The following is a 21,283-nucleotide window of genomic DNA, read 5'->3' as shown; positions in this document are numbered from 1 at the left end:
GGAACTAAGATTGGCCAATCAGAATTGAGAATCTTTCTTTAGTCCCTCCTTTTCACTGGCTGCCACCAGAGCAGGAAGTGAAGTTGTGTGGCAGGTTGATTCTCTGTCCTAGAAACTCATGCGGGGAACAGAAAACTTTGAACCCTCTTCAACAATATTTGAACCACTGAGGAAAACGTTTTGAAGCTGGTGAGGTTGAAAGTCTTTTGGATTAAAGTGTAAAACAGACGGGTTTGAGTTTATAATTGACACGTCTGCTCTGACTGCTGAAAGTGAAAGTGAAGCTGGTGAACCAGACTGAGAACAACAAACAGGAGACTTTACTGCAGAGACAAAATGGCTTCTAAACTGGAGGAGGATCTCACCTGTCCTGTGTGCTGTGACATCTACAAGGATCCTGTCTTGGTGACCTGCTCTCACAGTGTGTGTAAAGCCTGTCTGCAGCAGTTCTGGGAGAGCAAAGGACACAGAGAATGTCCCTACTGCAGGAGGAAGTGCTCAAAACAAGACTATCCTCCTAACATGGCGTTAAGGAACCTGTGTGAGACCTTCTTACAGGAGAGAAGTCAGAAAGCTTCTGTGGTGCTCTGCAGTCTGCACAGTGAGAAACTCAAGCTCTTCTGTCTGGAGGATAAACAGCCTGTGTGTTTTGTGTGTCAGGCATCAAAGAAACATAAAAATCACACCTTCAGTCCCATAGATGAAGCAGCACAGGACCGTAAGGTAAGAATCTACTCTGGTAATACTGGTAGTGGGCTCTATAAACACACATCTTGATCTGTTCACCCATAAGTGAGACAGTCGTGGCAGAAGGTATTATAATGCCTTTAATGCACCAGTAGATGGCACTCTACACCCTGCTGTTACAACTGATGAGTGTTGCGCAACATCCAGAGCTGAGATACTCTGATTCTCTTCTTCACTCCCACTCTGTGTGTACAGCAGCAAACTCTCCTTAAACTTGCTCTAACAGAAAGTACAAGTTGATATCACCACTGTTTGCAAGTCCCTTGCAGTTATTATAGAGTATGAGATGGGGTGTAATTAGCCTACGCACTACAATTTTACACACTTTTCTTTATCCCTCCTGTTGTGTTCGTTTTATGTTTACTAGTTTTGTCTTCCTGGTCAAAAATGACAGCTGCATTATAACTTGTTATAAATCCATAGTAGCACACATATTATCATCTAATGTTGTGATAGACCTTTGCATCAACTTGTGTTCTATTGGATATTCTTCCATTTGCTATTTATGGCCTGCAGGCCTCACTGACCTGAGCTCATGCAAGTCAGAAAGGGGAAGATTCTATTGGGGAAAGGTTCCAGTGGGGGCTGTCATAGAAGCAAAGAGGGGGAGTGAGGGTGTGTTTGTGTGTGTGTTTTAATGTACAGAAGCATACAGTCCATCTGATCATAAGTTTGTGCCTAGATTAAAGTTTATACACTGACCATTTTCTCACCCATTCATTTCTAATGGCCGGTCATTTTTGACCAGAAATACACATGGGTGTTCTAAAGTTAAATAAAACACTTACATTGTTATAGAAATTATCAAAATATGTTGTGTGTGTTCAGATGCCCTGTGTTAACAAAGTCAAGGAGGCTCAAGGTAGTCAGAAAAAGTTAACAATATTTTTGAGAGAAAATAATTATAAATCTGTCACATTTGACCGCGAACACAACAGGAGGGTTAAATCATTTTCCCACATTAATTGTGCCTTATATACTGTATCTTAACATCTCTAATATCCCTTAATGTGCAACACCCATATACCTTTTCTACATGTTGTGTTGCCCCCATGCCATCACCATATCAGTCCTGAATCTATGCACATATATATCTACATATTCTCTCACACACTCCCTACACATGCAGCAACTTGGTTTCATAGTGCCAGTGTTGTAAGTGTACTGCAGTGTAGACTGAACATTGTGCTCATTCATTTCAGGAGGAGCTCAAGATCCAACTGCAGCCCTTACAGAAGAAACTGAAGAACTTTGAAGAAGTTAAACTCATCTGTGACCAAACAGCAGCACATATTAAGGTGAGATCTGGATTATTTAATAAAGCAATTATATTTCTAATGTCATCATGTAAAAGCAAATCATTTCAAGAGTGATGATTGGATCAATAATTTTAGATTTTTTGTTTATTCAGACTCAGGCTCAACACACAGAGTGGCAGATCAAGGAGGAGTTTGAGAAGCTTCACCAGTTTCTACGAGATGAAGAGGCAGCCAGGATAGCTGCACTGAGGGAGGAAGAGGAGCAGAAGAGTCGGATGATGAAGGAGAAGATTGAGAAGATGACCAGAGAGATCACATCTCTTTCAGACACAATCAGAGCCATAGAGGAGAAGATGGGATCTGATGACATCACATTCCTGCAGGTAGGAACCATCCGCCGTCTGTATAATGAAGTGTGTAAGATCTGGTTTAATGATAAATTACTCTGCTGTAATATTTTATGAATATATCCTATGAATGATTATGATGGATGAAAAGATCAGATTCAGCCTGTCAGATATGAAGTTTCTTTCAGGAGCATCAATGTCCAACATAGAAGCTCAACAGTTCAACATCAGACATTCACATTCATACCACATCATGGGTTGTGGAATCAGTTGGTGTTATTCTGGAGAGAGAAACACTAAGATGAGAGAGCAGCAGAAGGCTGAATGAATATGGATCTGATCACATGATCATTGATGACTTCAGAACGTCATTACAGTTTTTCACAATCGCTTAAACACTGAACTCCATTCTCTTAGCCAAATTCTCAGCTGCCTGAACACAGTTCTTGAAATGAAAATTTGGTATACACTGTAAGGTAATCAGAAATAGTTTATAGCACAGATGTCATATGTTAAACACACCTACAGTACTCAAAAATGATCACACATTTCAAATGATGTGACACGACCAATATAAGCTAGTTCAGAATGTAAACAGGTTGCTGAACAGTGCAGGTTCATATCAACAATGGACAGAAACTATCAGTAAGGCCTTCACAGTACATTGTAGGCTTTAGACTGCAATGTACTTCTTATTTACAGTACAGTGCCTGTGTCTTCCGGTATACAGTTTTTCCACAATTGCTAAAACACATTTTTGGAAACCTTCCACTCTTTTCTCAAAACTGTCATGACAAACCCCCATTTTCAATACTTCATGTTTATTGGATTAACAGTACATCTTCAGTCCACTGAATTCTGAAATCTTTTTGCTTTGTTTTGCTTTGTTTCATAGATGCAAAATGCATTCACTGTATTTTAAACAACGACAATGTCTCCTGGAGCTATGAGCCCTGAACACTGTGTTTTCCATTTTTTGATTCAGTGTCTACAGGGTTCCCGCGGATCCTTAAAAAGTCTTAAAAAGTCTTAAATACAACTTTCGGTTTTTAAGGCCTAAAAAAGTCTTAAATTGTATGGGATGTCTTGAATTTTTGAAAGGGAGGTATTAAATTTGCGTATGGGACCGCCAGCAAGTGCAAGAGCGAGTGAAATGTCTCTATCCGGTTTTTCGTGTATTTAAAACGCAATTGTATAAGTGACTATAAGGCAACGGGAGGAAGTGTAGTGGTTACAGAGTGAAGATGTTTTCACTGGTGTGGTTAAAGGTGTGAAAACGGTAATAATATGTACAAATATGCCTGACGTTTTCGTGGTGTAGCCGTGGCCTGAGAGATATGCAGGTAGCCTACGTGAGGTAGAATGAGCGGGAGAAAGAGTTGGTAAGCCAGTTAGCGATAGGGCCATACGTTGGAATTTAGGCAGGACATAGCCTATGGATTTTAAAAGCCCTGTCCGGCGCAGCCATAAGCCGGACGCATATTTGTCCTTTTTGGAGTTGCGCTGGGCATCATGGTTTCACAAACTATGGACGTGAAGACTGCTGGTCAAATTATGCGCAGTGATTCTGTCACTCGTCTGATAATTTGCTGCGAAGGAAGGAACCACGGACTGACAGAAAAAGAAAACAAACGTTTTCGCAATCAGGAGGAAATATGTTAAGTTGATCTGTTTGCATCTTTCCAGCGTGTGTTGCTGGCCTAGCCTAGGGAAGAAAATATCTGTCTAAGTTATAATACCTGTAATATCTGTCAACAGCTTGTTTGCCAGCCTTTCCCAGTAGGCCTACTTCGCAAAAGTTGTGAAATATAGCTGCATTTTTTTTTTACTGTCGGCGACTGGCTACATAAAAAAAAAAAAAAAAAAACGTGCGTTCATAATACGTGCGTGCTTCAGATGAAACCAGCAGGATCTGAGGAGGACCTGTCTCTTAATTAATTTAAAACAAGTCAATGGTTTTACAATGTTTCAGTCAAGCTTTGGTTGGTTTAGATATAGGTATGCATAGGTATGCAAAATGTAAAGTCGTGGATTAACTTTAATTTGCTGTGCTGCATATGGGACAATAGATGCACATAGTACATGAGTGGGGGTTAAAATTAGTAGGAAAAAAAAAAACTATTGCATAAAACAGTTTTAAGTTGTTGTATGTATCTTTTTGCCGTGGTATAGTCTTAATTTTTCCATTTAGATGTCTTGAAAAGGTCTTAAAAGTCTTTAAATTTGCACTTGGAAAATGTGCAGATACCCTGGTCTAATGACTGCTCAGTAGTGTTTCATTTAGACTGCTTTGTGAGATGATACAAAGACAGTGTTTAGTTTTGAGCACAGGTACAACTGTTTTGAAGGGATTGTTCAGTTTTTGCAGAGGTTAGCAAATGTTTTGGGAATATAGTTTCTCTGTCTGATCTGAGAAGGAGGAGGAGGATATCTTTGCAGTCAGTATCCTGTCAGCTGTCCAATGTTTAGTCAGCAACAAAACAATGAGGTGGTGATGGTCAGGGAACTTGGCCAATCAGAGGTCAGCAGATCGTGGTTGTACCGAGTTGCTCCTCTGCAGTGGGGTATACTACGAAGCCCGATTAGTGGGTTAGCAAGGTATGTTGCGCTCAAAGCCAGGGTATGCTGTGACACAAAAGTGGCTCTGTTTTAGCGTCGCTGTATCACCATGGTGTCTTATACTGCCAACCAAACCTGGTCGGAACAGGTTATGTGCTAAGTTATAGCTCAAATCGTGTAAAACTACTGCCTACTGACCAATCAGTTATCTTGAAACTAAGTTATCTCACGTGTAGGAGTGGGCGCTCCACCTCTCCAAACCTTTTGGATCTCACAGGCGCTTTAACAGTGTTGTGCGTGCAAATACACCACTATGGACGTGTATACCATACAACATCTGATGACAATCGATGTATTTGATGTTGTAGGCTAGACAGTAAAAATGACTGCAGTGTACCTAGATTACGCTATCGCTCATAAATGCGGAAGTAATCATTCTTGAATATATGCGGTCTGTGCGTCTCCACGTTTCACGATTGGCCAACATCATCCCAACACCAAGAATGCGCACAGATCTAAGCTGAATGCTAGTTTGACAAATATATCACATAACTGCTATAGTAGAATAATTTGTTAACACTTTATAATAACTACACACAATTCATCATTTATTAAGCCTTTGTTACTTATTAGTTAATGGTTTGTTCATCATTAGTAATTTCTTGTTCATGCATAATTTATCATCAGTAAAATATTTGTTCACACAGTTATAAATGGTTTGTTCATAGTAAATAAGCCTATCCAAAAACTATGTTTGCAAGTACATGATTTATACCTAATAAATAATGAAACAACCACTTATAAATGAAATCAGTTTCCCATTATAAACCAAATGCAAACTATTACAAAATGCTTTGTTCATCATTTGTAAAGCATTGCACCTATGTTTATTCTCATAAATAAAGTATTTGTTCACACATGTGACGAGGCAAAGAATACTTGCTTTCTTGGCAGTTTATTACCAGCATTTACAAAGAACAATACACACAATTTGGAACGGGTCAGATTATACCCAGTGGCTATACTACACAACCTGGGTGGCTTCCCGTAACATAAACCCTTTCATCCCGACAGCACAAGAGCCGGCTAGTTTACACACATACATAACAAGTCACTCACCGGTGATTAACGCATAACAATAGGGAGCTTACCCAGTATCTTAGCCGTACATTTCTCCCATAATGCACTGCATGAAGGTAAGCATAACAGTAACACATTTCCCTGTCAGCATGTCTGAGCCACGCTGGTTTGTTCATAGTAAATAAGCCTATATCTAAAATATGTTTATGAATTGTTAATACTTAAAATTATGCAATAATATTCTGTTGATGAAGTTCTATTTCCATTATTTAACAGTTGTTACATACACATGCACTAATGATTAGTTAGGGTGAGGGTACATATTTTATAAACATCTGGGTGTATTGGTGGATTGGTAGCATTATAGACAATCTGTGTAATTTCCAAGTCTGTGTGCACTTTGGATAAAATCATCTGTTTAATAATCACATTACTTGTTACTTTACAATGGTGGGGGGGGGGGGGGGGGTGCGGGGGCAGGATTGTAAATTTTCCAAAATACCTAATTATAACAATAATGCCTGACATTTTCTTTCTATTCTTATTTTCCAGAGCTACAAGAGCACAGTGGAAAGGTGAGTGATCTGCCTCCTTTCTCTCTCTTCTTTGTGGTTCTGAACCCAAACCCACAGCGGCACTGACTCCTGAATGTTATTCCAGAGCCCAGTGCACACTTCAGGATCCAGAGAGGGTTTCAGGAGCTCTGATCAATGTGGCAAAGCACCTGGGCAACCTGAAGTTCAGAGTCTGGGAGAAGATGCAGGAGATTGTTCAGTACAGTGAGTAGCCTGCTGTTTCCACATAACCAAACACACATAAGCAATGTTAGGAATGAGGAGAGGATAGACTGCTACTGGAGTAGATGGTACAGTTACATTTGTCCAGGGGTTATTCTTCACACCTTCGTAAAATGGTATTTTCGTATCAAACAGTTAACACAAGCCATCACATTGATAAGCACACAATGTGTCAACTACACACTGATGGTATAAATAAAAACACATCTGGCTTTTGCTTTCTCTTTGCACAAGGTAGGCTATGTCAGATTGAGGTCATACTTTTGTCATAGTTCTGTAAACATACAGGGATCCAAACATCAAGTATTGGTGTTTATTTACACACATCAAGTCGAAACACAAAATAGTAATTTCACTGAGACAAAAAAAAATCAGTCTACATCGTGTCGTCTCCCTGGGTCCGGCCACAACATTTTGCATCACATGCAATGTCCTGTAGTCCAAGGCTCCGGGAAAAATATATTCTGGAATGCCGTATCCAGGCCTGACATGATGCCTGGTCAATATCCCCACATGCCTCCTCCATTGCCTGTAAAAGGGCTATGCGTTCAGGGGGATGACGGTCATAGACCTTCCAGCGCCAGGCGGAGAAGAACTCTTCAATTGGACAAGAAAGGATAGTATGGGGGGAGGTTGAGTACAGTAAAGAGTGGGTGTTCTGTAAACCAGTTGCGGACCAAAGCTGCCCTATGGAAACTAACAGTGTCCCATATGATGACGTATCTGGTCTGCTCTGGTCTCTGAACATTAGTGAGCATGTCATGTAAGGTGTCCAGGAATGTAATGTGTGCAGTCGTATATGGGCCTAGGGTTGCATGATGGTGAACAACGCCATTTTGACTTATAGCTGCACACATAGTGATGTTACCACCACGTTGTCCTGGGACTTTGATTAGGCTAACACCCTCTGGCATTTTTGAGTAAAAGTTGGCAAACAGACTATTCTAGGGGTATTTTTTCTGCTGAATCCATTTTTGCTGTTTGCTAAGATACTTGTATGTGACAATGATAAGTGCATTATTTCTCATTGTAGTCATGAAAATATCTGTTTTATCCTTATATTTCAAATGGACAAACAGAATATCTAAAATGTGAGAGTCATGTTTGGAGTCAGGGTTACAGTAGGTCTGAGGTGTGGGTGGGTGTTTGCAGGAAGCCTGGGGCCCAGGGCAGCTCTGCAGGGCAAGACTAATTTTTGTTGATTTCTCTTCAGCTTTAATTGTATACAACCTCATATTTAAGCAGATAGGCTTGCAAAGATTCACAACATTAATTTAGGGCTAATAGCATGGCTGGTTGACTTTTTAACTTTCAGATCTCAAAGGGTGAAAGTTAATAACGTTTTCTCTGATGCCCTATTATCTTCCACTGGATCACCCCAGGGTTGTGTCCTCTCTCCACTTCTGTTTGTTTTATATACTAATGAATGTCAATCTCACCAAGAGGGCAGACATGTGCTGAAATTTGCGGACGACTCTGTCATTGTCTCTTTACTTTTTTTAGGAAACAACGCCCCCCTCTTCCCCCTGCAGTCATAACTGGGTAGTCTGTTGAAAGGGTTGAGGAGTACAAATACTTAAGGATAAAAATGGACAGTGAATTCAATTTTGAGTCACAATGCGACATGGTATGTTCCAAAGCCCGCCAGTGTATGCACTTTTTTAGGAAACTGAGGAACTTTAACATTGATCCTACTTTTATGAGGATGTTCTACACCTGTTTTATTGAGTCTGTTTTAACCTTTTCTTTTATTAGCTGGTCATTGTCTATAAAGAACAAAAACAGACTGGAGAGCATTGTTAAAGTATGTAGTAAGATTGCTGGCACTAATTTTACTGACCTCCACCATATCTTTGACACCAGAACGACCAGGAAAGCTTATTTGGTTGTTGCGGACCCCAGACACCCCCTGTTTGGGGAGTTTAGACTCCTCCCCTCAGGGCGGAGGTATACAATGCCAAGATGTAGCACAACAAGGTTTAAGAATTCATTTGTCCCCACTGCCATTTCCCTGATTAACAAATAGTTTTTAAACTACTATTTATACTTATATTTAAGATAGCCTTGTTTATTTATTTGTCTCTGTATGTGTCTTAAATGTTACTTGTCTCTGTATGTGTCTTACATGTTTTGATGTGTATGTCTTGTAGGATTTTGTATGGTATATTTGTACTGCTGGCTGTTAAAACCAATTGCCCCTCGGGGTCATTAAAGTTTCCCTACCTTACTTAGTAGGGTTAGGCGGGGAGCTGGGCTAATGCTGGAGTCAATGTGAGGGTTAGGGTGGGGACAGTGGAGAGGGTGGGTGTATGCATGCTGCCCAGGGCCTAGCAGAGCACTACAGGGCAGCCCTGGGGTCAGAAGACAGCCTGGGCCTATGCTGGAGTCAGTTTTAGGCTGGGCCTATGCTGGAGCCAGTGTTAGGCTGGGCCTATGCTGGAGTCAGTGTTATGCTTGGGGTGAAGAGAGTGGTAAGGGTGGGTGTGTGCATGCTGAGAGGTAGTGTGTGTGTGTGTATGTTTGTGCTGTGTGTGTGTGTGTGAGAGAGAGAGACCAGTGTTAAACGTCCCACATACTCGACGCACCCGACCTGTAGCGCGACAATGTGACGTCACAGAAGCGCCGTAACCATTTATACTCGCGCGTGGTGGTCGCGACACTACTTGCAATATTCTCCTTAACAGAGGTGTCGCTGTTGTGGAAAGACTAACGTTAACTACTTACACAGCAGAAGAAGCTGCAGTAAGAAACACCAGTAGCTAGCCTCTGTGATGGTACTTCAGACTTTGGTTGCTACTATGCACAACTACCATCATCATTATCATGTAGTTTCCAAGGTGTGTGCACAGGTAGATAGATAGATAGATAGATAGATGGATATATAGATAGGTACTTTATCATCCCGAGGGACATTTTAATAATTTAAACAGTTTAGTTAGCTGGCTAGCTAGCTAGCAGCTGGCTGAGTTTGTAATTTCCTGAAGTGGAAAGAGATTTTGTTCAGGCCTTAATAGATATCCTTTGTTTGAAAATAAATCGTTTCTATTCTTTCCTCTTAATTCCATGTGTTGCAACTCTCACTGGTAACTTTGTTAACTTATCCAGCAAACTATTAAAAATTCACGACTGTAACAAAACACTGCAACTCGCTTGCCCTCGAACTAGTCCATCTTCCTGTTTCCGCCTTGTCGCGCTCGTCTGAAAAAAAATGAGTGGTGCGCTCATAGACATAATATACATAGACGCCGCATCGACCGCTGCTCCCTACTAGCGCTGACGAGATTTGGAGCCGCCATCTTGGACCGGTCATCCACTCCACTCAGTGTAATCTGTTTGGCCGGTGCAATGAGCTGTCAGCGCACTTAATTAATCATATCTCACTGAATACAGAACAGATTTTCACGCGTTTTTTTTTTGCTGCAAAGGTCATACATGTAGCTATGATACAGGCCACATTGTTCGAAAATACAAAATACAACCAATAGTACGGTAATGTTAAATCTTACTTGTGAAAAGTAAATCCCCCGAGTATGGTCCGCCGATTTGAGCAGGAACATGCTGCACATTGCTGTCATCTTGTGTTTTCTGCTGCAACGCAATGAGGAGTATGACAGGTCCAAGATGGCGGCCGCATTTCTTGTTTCCAGCAGCCAATGCGGCGTCTATGTATATTATGTCTATGGGTGCGCTACCCAAGGGGGCAGGCGAATTCCCGGAAGTAGAAGCATCGATGTAGCGGTGGTTATCAACTCTCTGCTAACCCCATAGAACGCCCATTCATTTAGGATTTTTTTGAACTCCCATAACTTCATATAACATATATCATGTGCCGATATTTTAGCTTCTGTGTTATCTACATAAACAATAAAAGGCAAAACAAGACTCGACTACCTCGTACGTAACGTTAGGTTCCCGTAAGAAGAATGTTTAGCATGTCCGGTTGAAGGCAAGCTAACGCACTGAAGGGAGATAACCGTATTGTTTGGATAAGAAGCGTAGTCCAGCCAGCACGGAAACTCGTGAACAAAGCTATGTAGCCTACAATAGCATTGTAGCCTATGTTAAGGTAAAGCATAGAGGCAAGTAAACCTAATGGAAAAACAGTAGTTTTACCGTTAGGTAGTCTAACGATAATCATTTCAGAGGTTTTCGATGGATTGACGTAGGTCAGAAAAGTGGAAAGAAGATTAGCCTCAAGGCTATAACTTTTTTGTTTTGTTTTACCATGACTGTTTTTGAAGATGATCATGTGTAGTAGTTTCAACATTAACACGACTTGATATCACTTGTGAGGATGATATTAATAATAATACATAAATAAATGTTTAACTTTGATGACTTTGAAGGCGAAGGAAGTGTGAGAAGAATTTCTGTGTAGCCTATCTATCATATGAGTTACAAGATTCAGTTCGATGGCTAACGTCACAAAGTTAAGTGCGAGTCTGCGCAGTACTGGGGGGACCAACTGAAAAATGACTCAGTGCCCTCCCATTGAGAACGACGGAGTCTGTTCGTCCATTTCTTTTACTGTCTATGGCGCTACCGTGTGCTACACGGCCAAAACCCTGGCGCGCCAGAGAGATCTACGTCATTTTGACGTCACATTGTCGCGCTACCGGTCGGGTGCGTCAGGTATGTAGAAGCCATTAGCATATCTGATCAGAGAGAGGTAGTGTGTGTGTGTTTGTGTGTGTGTGAGACCAGTGTTAGTATATCTGATCAGAGAGAGGTAGTGTGTGTGTGTGTGTGTGTGTGTTACATTACATTACATTACATTACATTTGGCTGACGCATTTTTAGCCAAAGCGACTAACAACATGGTAAACAGTTTAAGTTTAGAGCAATTCTCAACAATATTAGGACAATTTAAAAAAACATTAGAGTACAGTAAGAATAAGTGCATCAGTGAGTGCTGTTTTTAACAGTTACGTGTCAGTTTAAGACGGCTGGTGAGTGCTAGGATCAGCAAGACTTGTTGTAAGTGTTGCTATGAGAGGAGATGTTCTCTAAAGAGCTGGGTCTTCAGGAGTTTTTTGAAAATGGAGAGGGATGTCCCTGCCCTTGTAGGAACTGGCAGTGTGTTCCACCAGCGAGGAACAACAGATGAGAAAAGTTTTGATTGGCCTGAGCGTACCGGAGGTAGAGCTAGACGTCGTTCGTCTGAGGAGCGCAGCGGTCTGGAGGTAGCGTATGTCTGTATGAAGGCATTCAAGTAGGTGGGAGCAGAACCGGAGACTACTTTGTAGGCAAGCGTTAGAGCCAATGTAGCTGGATGAGTAGCGGGGTAACATGTGCCCTCTTGGGTTGGTTGTAGACCAGGCGCGCTGCCGCGTTCTGGATCATCTGAAGTGGTTTCACTGCGCAGGCTGGGAGACCTGTCAGGAGGGCGTTGCAGTAGTCGAGTCGTGAGATGACTATTGCCTGAACCAGAAGTTGGGTGGCATCTTGAGTTAAGTAAGTCCTGATTTTCCGTATATTGTAGAGTGCGAAACGGCATGACCGGGCGACTGAGGCAACATGATCTGAGAAGTTTAGTTGGTTGTCGAGAACAACTCCTAGATTTCTTGCAGTCCTGGTAGGTGAAACAGACAGAGAGTCAAATTTGATGTTGATGTCGTGGTGTATGGTAGGTTTAGCTGGGAGGACCAGCAGTTCAGTCTTTGAGAGGTTCAGCTGGAGGTGGTGTGCCTTCATCCATGTAGCTATGTCTGAGAGGCAATCCGAGATCCGTGCTGAAACCAAGGGGTCATCAGGTGGAAAGGACAGATAGAGCTGTGTGTCGTCTGCATAGCAGTGGTATGAGAAGCCATGCGAACGGATAATCTGTCCCAAGGAGGTGGTGTAGATAGCAAAGAGAAGGGGGCCCAGTACTGAGCCCTGGGGGACCCCTGTGGTGAGATGGTGAGGTGCAGATAGCTGACCAAGCCATGATACGTTAAACGAGCGTCCTGTGAGGTAGGATTCAAACCAGGAGAGAGCAGAACCGGAGATTCCCATGTTAGCGAGTATAGAGAGAAGGATGCGGTGATTAACCGTGTCAAAGGCAGCCGATAAGTCAAGCAGAATGAGTACTGATGACCGAGCGGTCGCCCTGGCTTCTTTTAAGGCTTCTGTTACAGACAGCAGAGCCGTTTCGGTAGAGTGGCCGCTTTTGAACCCAGACTGATTTGGATCCAGAAGGTTGTTCTGTGAAAGGAAGTCAGAGACCTGTTTGGAGACTGCTCGTTCAATGCCTTTGGATAAGAAAGGCAGGAGTGAGACAGGGCGGTAGTTCTCGACTTGAGCAGGGTTGAGAGAAGCTTTCTTAAGTAACGGTGTTACCCGGGCCGTTTTGAACGCTGTTGGAAATGTGCCGGAGGTTAGCGATGCATTGATCACGTGTGTGATAGCTGGTGCGATGGTCGGGCTGATGGACTGAAGTAGGCTCGTAGGTATAGGGTCCAGCGAGCATGTGGTAGGACGGCTGCATGTCAGGAGTCTAGATACTTCATTCTCGGAGAGAGGCGTGAATGCTGAAAAAGATGATCTAGCAGTCCCTAGAGGTTGTAGGAGTGCGGTATCTGAGTCCGATGCGTTGAGTGGGCATGTAGAGAATTGACCGCTGATTGCCGCCACTTTGTTTGTAAAAAATGAGGCGAGGGTATCTGCAGTAAGGCTGGATGGAGGAGGAGGCATCTGAGGGTTGAGTAGCGATTTGAAGGTTGAAAAAAGTTTTCGAGTGTCTGTAGCACTGTTGATTTTGTCATTGTAGAAAGCCGTCTTAGCAGCAGTGATGCTGGCTGAGAAGGAGGCCAGGAGTGTCTGGTAGTTTTTGAGGTCATCAGTTAGTTTGGATTTGTGCCATTTCCTCTCCGCGGCTCTGAGTCTGGTGCGCTGCGATCGGAGGGTATCATTTAGCCATGGATGAGAGTGTTTGGATCGAGCTGGCCTTGTGGTAAGAGGGCACAGCTCGTCTAGACACGAGCTCAGTGTGGAGCAGAGCGAGTCAGTGGCCTCATTAACCTCCAGAGAGGAGAAGGTGTTGAGTGGAGGTAGGCCGGAGGCAACCACAGAGGAAAAGTGCGTTGGAGACAGGTTCCGGATGTTGCGGCGGAACGTGACCATCGGCTGAGGAGCCGGAGGCTGTTCTGTCAGGCTGACGTTGAACCGGATGAAGAAGTGGTCAGAAAGATGGAGAGGCGTCACCGTGAGGGTGTCTGTGCTGCAGTTCCGAGTGAAGATTAAGTCAAGCTCTTTGCCAGCTTTGTGTGTCGGTGGGCTTTGAACCAGTTTGAGGTCAAAGGAGTGGATCAGGGCCAGAAAGTCCGCTGAGCCTGGGGCATCTAAGTGGATGTTGATATCGCCGAGAAGAAGAAGCGGACAGTCATGCTCAGGGATGGAGGACAGCAGAGTGTCAAGTTCATCCAAAAAGTCGCCTAGTTGGCCTGGAGGGCGGTAGATGACCAGCACGTAGAGTTTTGCTGGGGCGATCACTGTGATGGCATGGAATTCGAATGAGACATATTTGTTTGAAGGCAGTAGCGGGGTGAATTTCCATTTGTTGGAGATCAGCAGGCCCGTCCCACCTCCTCGTCCGGATGGACGAGGGGTGTGGGATAGTGTAAGGTTAGTGGAGAGTGCAGCCGGGGTGGCTGTGTTCTCTGGTTTGATCCAAGTCTCAGTGAGAGCAAGGAGTTCCAACGAAAGATGGTTGGCATAGCCAGCTATGAAGTCCGTTTTGTTGACTGCGGATTGACAGTTCCACAAGCCCATGGAGAAAGAGGTTTCTGTAGGTGAGGACCGTTTAAGTTGCTGTAGGTTAAGGCGATTTCTGCCCCTTTTGGCATGATGCCGTTTTCTGCGATGGCCGGTGATAACAGATATGGTGGAATGGCACATTTTTGCGTGTGTGTGTGTGTGTGTGAATATGTTTGTGCTGTGTGTGTGAGAGAGAGAGACCAGTGTTAGTAAATCTGATCAGAGAGGTAGAGTGTGTATGTGTGTGTGTGTGTGTGTGTGTGTGAGAGAGACCAGTGTTAGTATATCTGATCAAAGAGAGGTAGTGTGTGTGTGTGTGTGTGTGTGTGTGTGTGTGTGTGTGTGTGTGTGTGTGTGTGACCAGTGTAAGTATATCTGATCAGAGAGAGGTAGTGTGTGTGTGTGTGTGTGTGTGTGTGTGTGTCTGTGTGTTTGTGTGTGTGTGTGTGTATGTTTGTGCTGTGTATTTGTGTGTGTGAGTGAGAAAGAGAGAGAGAGAGAGAGAGAGTGTGTGTGTGTGTGTGTGTGTGTGTGTGTGTGTGAACAGTAATATGTGATCAGAGAGTGGTAGTGTGTGTGTGTGTGTGTGTGTGTGTGTGTGTGTATGTGTAATCATCATTCACATCCTCATCACACATCACTCAGTGTTCAGCTCATGTGTGTGTTCTTTCTCTCTGCAGCTCCTGTGACTCTGGATCCCAACACTGCAAACCCACATCTCATCCTGTCTGAGGATCTGACCAGTGTGAGACGTGGTAATGAGGAGCAGCAGCTTCCTGATAACCCAGAGAGATTTGATAACTATGTCAGTGTCCTGGGCTCTGAGGGCTTTAACTCAGGGACTCACTGCTGGGATGTGGAGGTTGGGGAGAGCACAGGGTGGCATGTGGGTGTGATGGCAGAGTCTCTCCAGAGGAAGGGATACATATCCTCCATGAGTGGACGGTGGTTTGTGCAGTATGATGGTGCTGGATATAGAGCACTTGCTCCTCCTCAGCCCCTCACTCCCCTCACAGTGCAGCAGAAACTCCAGAGGATCAGAGTGCAGCTGGACTGGGACAGAGGAGAGCTGTCATTCTCTGACCCTGATAATAACACACACCTACATACTCTCACACACACTTTCACTGAGAGAGTGTTTCCATATTTCTGTACTATCACAAATGTCCCTCTGAGGATATTACCAGTGAAGGCCTCAGTAGGAGTAGAGCAGCACAGTTTATAAGAGATAAAATGTCTTATGACAGCAAAAACATGTGTTCTTGTGTGTCAAAGAAATAATACTAATGTGGACATCAAAAGTTAAAGTTGTGCTAATGCTCACCTCCAACCTCACCTCATGTAACCTGTCAGGTTCATCATAATACAATTTGGCAGTGTGTGGTAGTGCATGTGGTTGGAGAGTTGTGTTGTGAGGTATGTGTGATCAGAGAGTGGTTGTGTGTGCACCTGTATGTGTGTGTGTGTGCGTGTGTGTGCATGTGTGATAGTATGTACAATCCGATAATTGTGGTATTGGACCAAAATTTGTTTTAAATGTGTGACAACCTAATAAATCATTAACCATCCCAATTATGTGACTGTAATATCTCATATAACTCATAATTCTAAATGAGTTCACTATTTTCAATCATATGACCCCTGTGTCTTGCATCAAGTCATAGAATGTACATTATTACACTTGTTTGAAGTTCTAGAATACTACACTACTATTACACTATTTAGCACTAATTGGCACACACACTAATTGCATGATACCAAACAGCTCCTCCTGGTGGCAGATTTTTTTATGACAGTTGTCATGGAGAGCATTTGAATTTACATACTGAAATGTCACTTTAATAATAATGTGTTCAATGATTTTTTTTAAATACTATACTGTATAATACATTATATGATTATATAAATTGTAGAATACTACACTACTAATACATTTAGCACTACTGGCACACAGACTCCATGAACAGAATTAATCAACTTTACCACAAGCCTTTAGAAATGACAGTGATTTCACACACTTTTGACATTTTCACTTAATATTCAATGCTAATGTATCCAACCGTGGAAATGTGAAGGTCAATATTTGTCACAGCACAACGATAAGATTCATTATAAATGTACATGATGCCTTTCAGAATATGGTCCAGCAACTGAAGCTAATTGCATGATACCAAACAGCTCCTCCTGGTGGCAGAATTTTATATCACTAACAGTTTTCATGGAGAGCATTTGAATTTATATACTGAAATGTCACTTTAAATATTTTTTTAAAAAAAACTCTAAAACACAATGAATGTAAATTAAAATGAATAATGATGTGATTTTTTTAAAAATACTATACCGTATAATATGATTAAATTAAATTAATATATAGCCTAAGTGTGGAGATCAGATCTGAATCTAAAATGAATTGCTATCATTGTGTTAGATGAGTGCTGTGAATTAAAGAATGTCATCTCATGTTCAGTAATTGCTTAATGGTGTGTGTGTGTGTGTGTGTGATCAGACAGTGATCTTGAATTAATATCAGGAATGTGAAGGCAGGTGTTCTGTGTTCTGTCAGTCAGTCCTGTCTCTATGGAACCTAAGCCTCACAAACAAACAAGCAAACATGAAATAACATATTGACGTAATGATGTAGTACAACAAACGGGATTCTTCAACACACACACACACACACACATGGTTCGAATTACGGGGCTATTGGGGGGGTCCGACATCCCTAGATGAGACTTAGACCCTCCCAAAAGGGATGAAAATAATAGTTTGAGGGGTACTAAAATTTTTTTTAATGTTATTCAATATTGCACGTAATTAAATGCAGTATTACCATCACATACCAACAATTCAGGATATAATCTAATGAAATACGATTTTCAAACCCTCACCCCCATTGGGCTGTTCCATTTCTCTGGTACGTTCAGACCAAAGATTCTAGAACAGAGCAAGATAGATTACTGGCAGGAGAATACGTTAGATATGTTGAAGTACGTTCTATGACTCTATGGGCGCCATTTTGGTAAGCTCAGGTGTCGTCACAGACGCTGGCTACCGTGGGAATCCTATGGCGCTGATCCTAACATGTTAAAAATATTTATTCTGTAAAGCTGTATGTTGAAATTACGTGAAACCCAATAGACCACACCATGTCTAGACCAGTTAAATATATTGTATAAAGACAATGTAGAATTATTTCCGAGGGTAAATTAGGCTGCACTGCCATATCCACCAAAGTTCAATAGGCCGTTGGGGGTAACGTGTTACTGTAATTTCGTTACTTTATTGGGAAACGAAGTAGTCTAAAGGTAACACATTACAATTAAAATTTCAGTAATTCGTTATAGTTACTGAATAACTGTAACGTCCATTCCTGCATTAGGCCTACTCACAATATCTGTCTAGCCTATTGACTTATTGTTTCCATGATTGCTTATTTAAAATATTTAAAATATGGATTAGTCTAGGCTACATTATTTCATAGAGATGTGCGTAGTGTAGAGCACCCATTATCTCCCTGCACCTCTCTCCCTCAAGCGGGTTCAGCCCGCATCTCCCCTAATCACGGAAATCAAAATCAAGGAAATCAAGTTGTGGCTTGTGCAAGAACTTCATGCAGACTACAACTGGCGCGGTGTAGCCTACACGACTTTGTTCAAAATTGATGCATTCAAGTTGACTTTGCAAAAGTTAGAATGCCTATTTATCACAACGTTGTCAGTCGCGTTGTCAATCGCAAACTTATTCAAACGACTACGGAATTAACTGTAGCTTGTGGAGGTTGAAGAAAAAGCACCTGTTTGACATAGGCTACGCGTATCCACGGGCTGGCCTACTTGTCAGTCTTGCCCGTCCGATTAGAGGGCTTTCCTTCGTATACGCTCATCAAAGACGCACAAGTCAGCACCTCGCTGAGAGCTCAATAAATCAGTCAAATCGCGGCCACAGCCCCGTTTATTTATCAGGTGTGATGAAATGCGTTCATATTCCACTTTTTATGTCATAAACGTTGCATGCCTATGGAAAGGTTTTGTGGTAGGATTGTCCAGTGGTCAAGCTGTGCGGCTTCAATTTGTGTTTTAATTTATGTGACGCACCGATGCTGTTCATCAGTTTTGCGCAAGTTTAAAACGTTTAGCCGACTGCGCAATTTCTCATTTTCGTTCTATAAGTTCCACTTTTCATGTCATGAATGTAACATGCCAATGATAAGGCTTTGCAGTTGTACAATATGGTCAATCTATTGTCTCAATTGTGTTTCATGTGACGCGCACTGATGCTGGGTTCATGCACTTGGCCAGCCTAGAACAGGAACATTTTGGAGAGGGAATGAGAGAATGAACGCACGCAAGAAACACGTTTTAATTAAACGTAGCCTAATTTACAAAGCCATTTACAAAGACATGTTTTAATTTGGCTCCAGCCTGTTTAAAGGCTAATGATTTTTGAAAACGAACTTCTGTGGGCATTTCACATAGGCAAGCAGGACAATTAGGAGTTTTTGACTGCATGGAAACGATAATAATTAGTGTCAAGCACGGTTGTGTTTAGCCTAGGCCAACTATTTGCATTTATTTAAGTTACATCAGACGCTTGAGTGAAATCTTGACCTTATTAGTGATTGATAATAATAGGCCTATGCGCTGTGTTTAAGCAGGCCGTGAACAGTGTTAACGTATAGCCTAGGCTACATGTAGAAAAAAGAACAATGGTGATAATATAACGTTAGCTAAGTTAGTTTGCCTGCTAGCTAGCTTATCAGTAGGCTATACAGTCTCAATGGGAATTTATGTGATCTATTTACCAGTGCAATAGCTACTTCTGTCTAAATAATAGGCCTATTTACCTCTCCTTATTCAGTGTAAACTTGGAAAAAGATAAATCAGGCCTTTCACACTGTCAGTTCTTGCAGTTCATTACCGAGTAAAAAAAACAAAAAACAGCTGGCAACGTTAAAAACAGCTGTTCAGGTGGGCTCATAGAATTGGAACTGTATGAAACATAGACTGTATATATAGAACTGGACAGTGTGCCGTCTGTTAAGAGTGATGCGAGCGCTAGTCCAGAGCCCCCTGGTGGCTGGTTGCAGTACAATGTGTAACTCCGCCCATCCCCATGTATTTCAATGGCCAAGTAGCCAACTTTCCTTGTCACTTTTCTCACCTAAAACTATTTTTGTATCTACAACTTTTTATTCGAAAAAATAGTTTTCAAGATGCTTCAATACACACAATTTTTCTTTTCTCGATGAAATTATTTTTTTTAATGTTATATTAACAAATCTAAAAAGGGCGTGTTTACACCTATGATTGACAGCTGGCTGGCTGCAGACACGACGCTTTGTCCATTATGTTTTAACGTCTAGGCTGCAGACACTACCACGTCATCGCTCACTTATTTTAACGACACCTGATTTCGACACATAATCTAACCTAAATAAGTGTTGCTGTTATTATCATTAGGCTATATCTTATCACAGTCTGACTAAATACAAAATTGATAGTCATACATTGTTTAGTTGTTTGTAAGAGAGAGACATCGTTGTTAGTTGTGACAGATTCTTTTGTGAAAAAAGATATGTGCTGTTCTTTCGTAGATGCTAAGTATATTAGCTCATAGCATGCTACATCATGCTAGCATTAGCCAGTTGATATGTAAAGTAAAAGGGCTCTGCTATATTGAAGTGACGTTAGCCATAGTCACCATCATTTACAGTCCTACTTGTTTCAAATGGTTTAACGTAACCAGTGATTGCCGCCATCATCGTTGCAACTTCATTTGAATACACTTAAGTCACTGGAGAAGGCGATGTTAAGTTTCATTAACGTTAACTCTTGCTTAGCAAAGTTTCATTAACGTTAACTCTTGCTTGCTAGTTTTGCGAATGGCAATAAACGCCACCTAGCCTGCTAGGTCGACAACCTCGGTATGCCCATTTATGAATCAGCCCGACAAATAACGTTACTTGTGTTTTAGTGAACACATTATTGGACCATAGCTTAACGTGAGGAGGGATTCAAAGTTACAAATGCTTAGTATGCTCAGAACAGCGGTATCTGAAAATGCGTTAAGGTATCGTTGTTACCTGCGATTGCACTGCTGGAGAAGCATTTTGCATTGGTATGATTTGATCAGGTCTTGCCAGTGATGTATAATCCTCCCGTAGACGTACATCATTTCAAAATAATACGTCTAAATTGAAAACTGTGAGAACTCATTGATAGGCTCTCTCAATATGTCTGTAATCGTATGCCTCAACCACAGGCTTGCTAGTCAGAGAGGGTGCTCCATTTTAAATCAAAAATGTAATATTGCAGCCTTCATGTCAGCTGTAAAAATATACGAACATGGACCTACTACATCAGGATACTCCGTAAACATTTTACACATAATCAGGAAGCTACTTTGCTGTTCAGTGTATGATGTGTTTAAAGTGGTACTACGTTTAAAGAAACATTTTTATTCTTTGTTTCAAGTGCATAAGAAAATACCACATTATGATGATGGTTATGGTTACCCTTAACAAATACAAAACAATATAATACTTAAAACAGGGATCAATCAATAGCCTAACGAAATAAACAATGAGGGGGGGAAAGCAATAATAAATAATAATGCCCATAAAAATGCCCATTCAATCAATAATATAATAACAATAACATGGTAAGACTACATTAAGGAGAATATCAATAATAAACAATGTCAAATTAATCAACAGCCTATAATGAAAATAAAACAGTACTACTGCATACAAACCATA

At 41.7% G+C, this 21,283-nt stretch overlaps 1 protein-coding gene across 1 annotated transcript; it reads left to right on the top strand.

Moving 5' to 3' along the window:
- The first annotated feature begins 74 nt into the window (after positions 1–74).
- On the top strand, positions 75–16,098 carry LOC143100165 (zinc-binding protein A33-like). The gene is made up of 6 exons (XM_076263131.1): positions 75–723; positions 1,950–2,045; positions 2,159–2,389; positions 6,545–6,567; positions 6,653–6,771; positions 15,207–16,098. The coding sequence occupies exons 1-6, from the start codon at positions 337–339 to the stop codon at positions 15,749–15,751; spliced, it is 1,401 nt and encodes a 466-aa protein (XP_076119246.1). The 5' UTR covers positions 75–336; the 3' UTR covers positions 15,752–16,098.
- Positions 16,099–21,283: the final 5,185 nt, after the last annotated feature.

The sequence above is a fragment of the Alosa pseudoharengus genome, unplaced genomic scaffold (genome assembly GCF_046254945.1).
Source record: "Alosa pseudoharengus isolate Yale_2024_CS ecotype anadromous, Long Island Sound unplaced genomic scaffold, YU_APseudo_1.1 YU_APseudo_1.1_scf_3, whole genome shotgun sequence".
Lineage (NCBI taxonomy): Eukaryota > Metazoa > Chordata > Actinopteri > Clupeiformes > Clupeidae > Alosa > Alosa pseudoharengus.
Note: the sequence above shows the minus strand (reverse complement) of the source record. Positions and strands in the feature narration are given on the sequence as shown.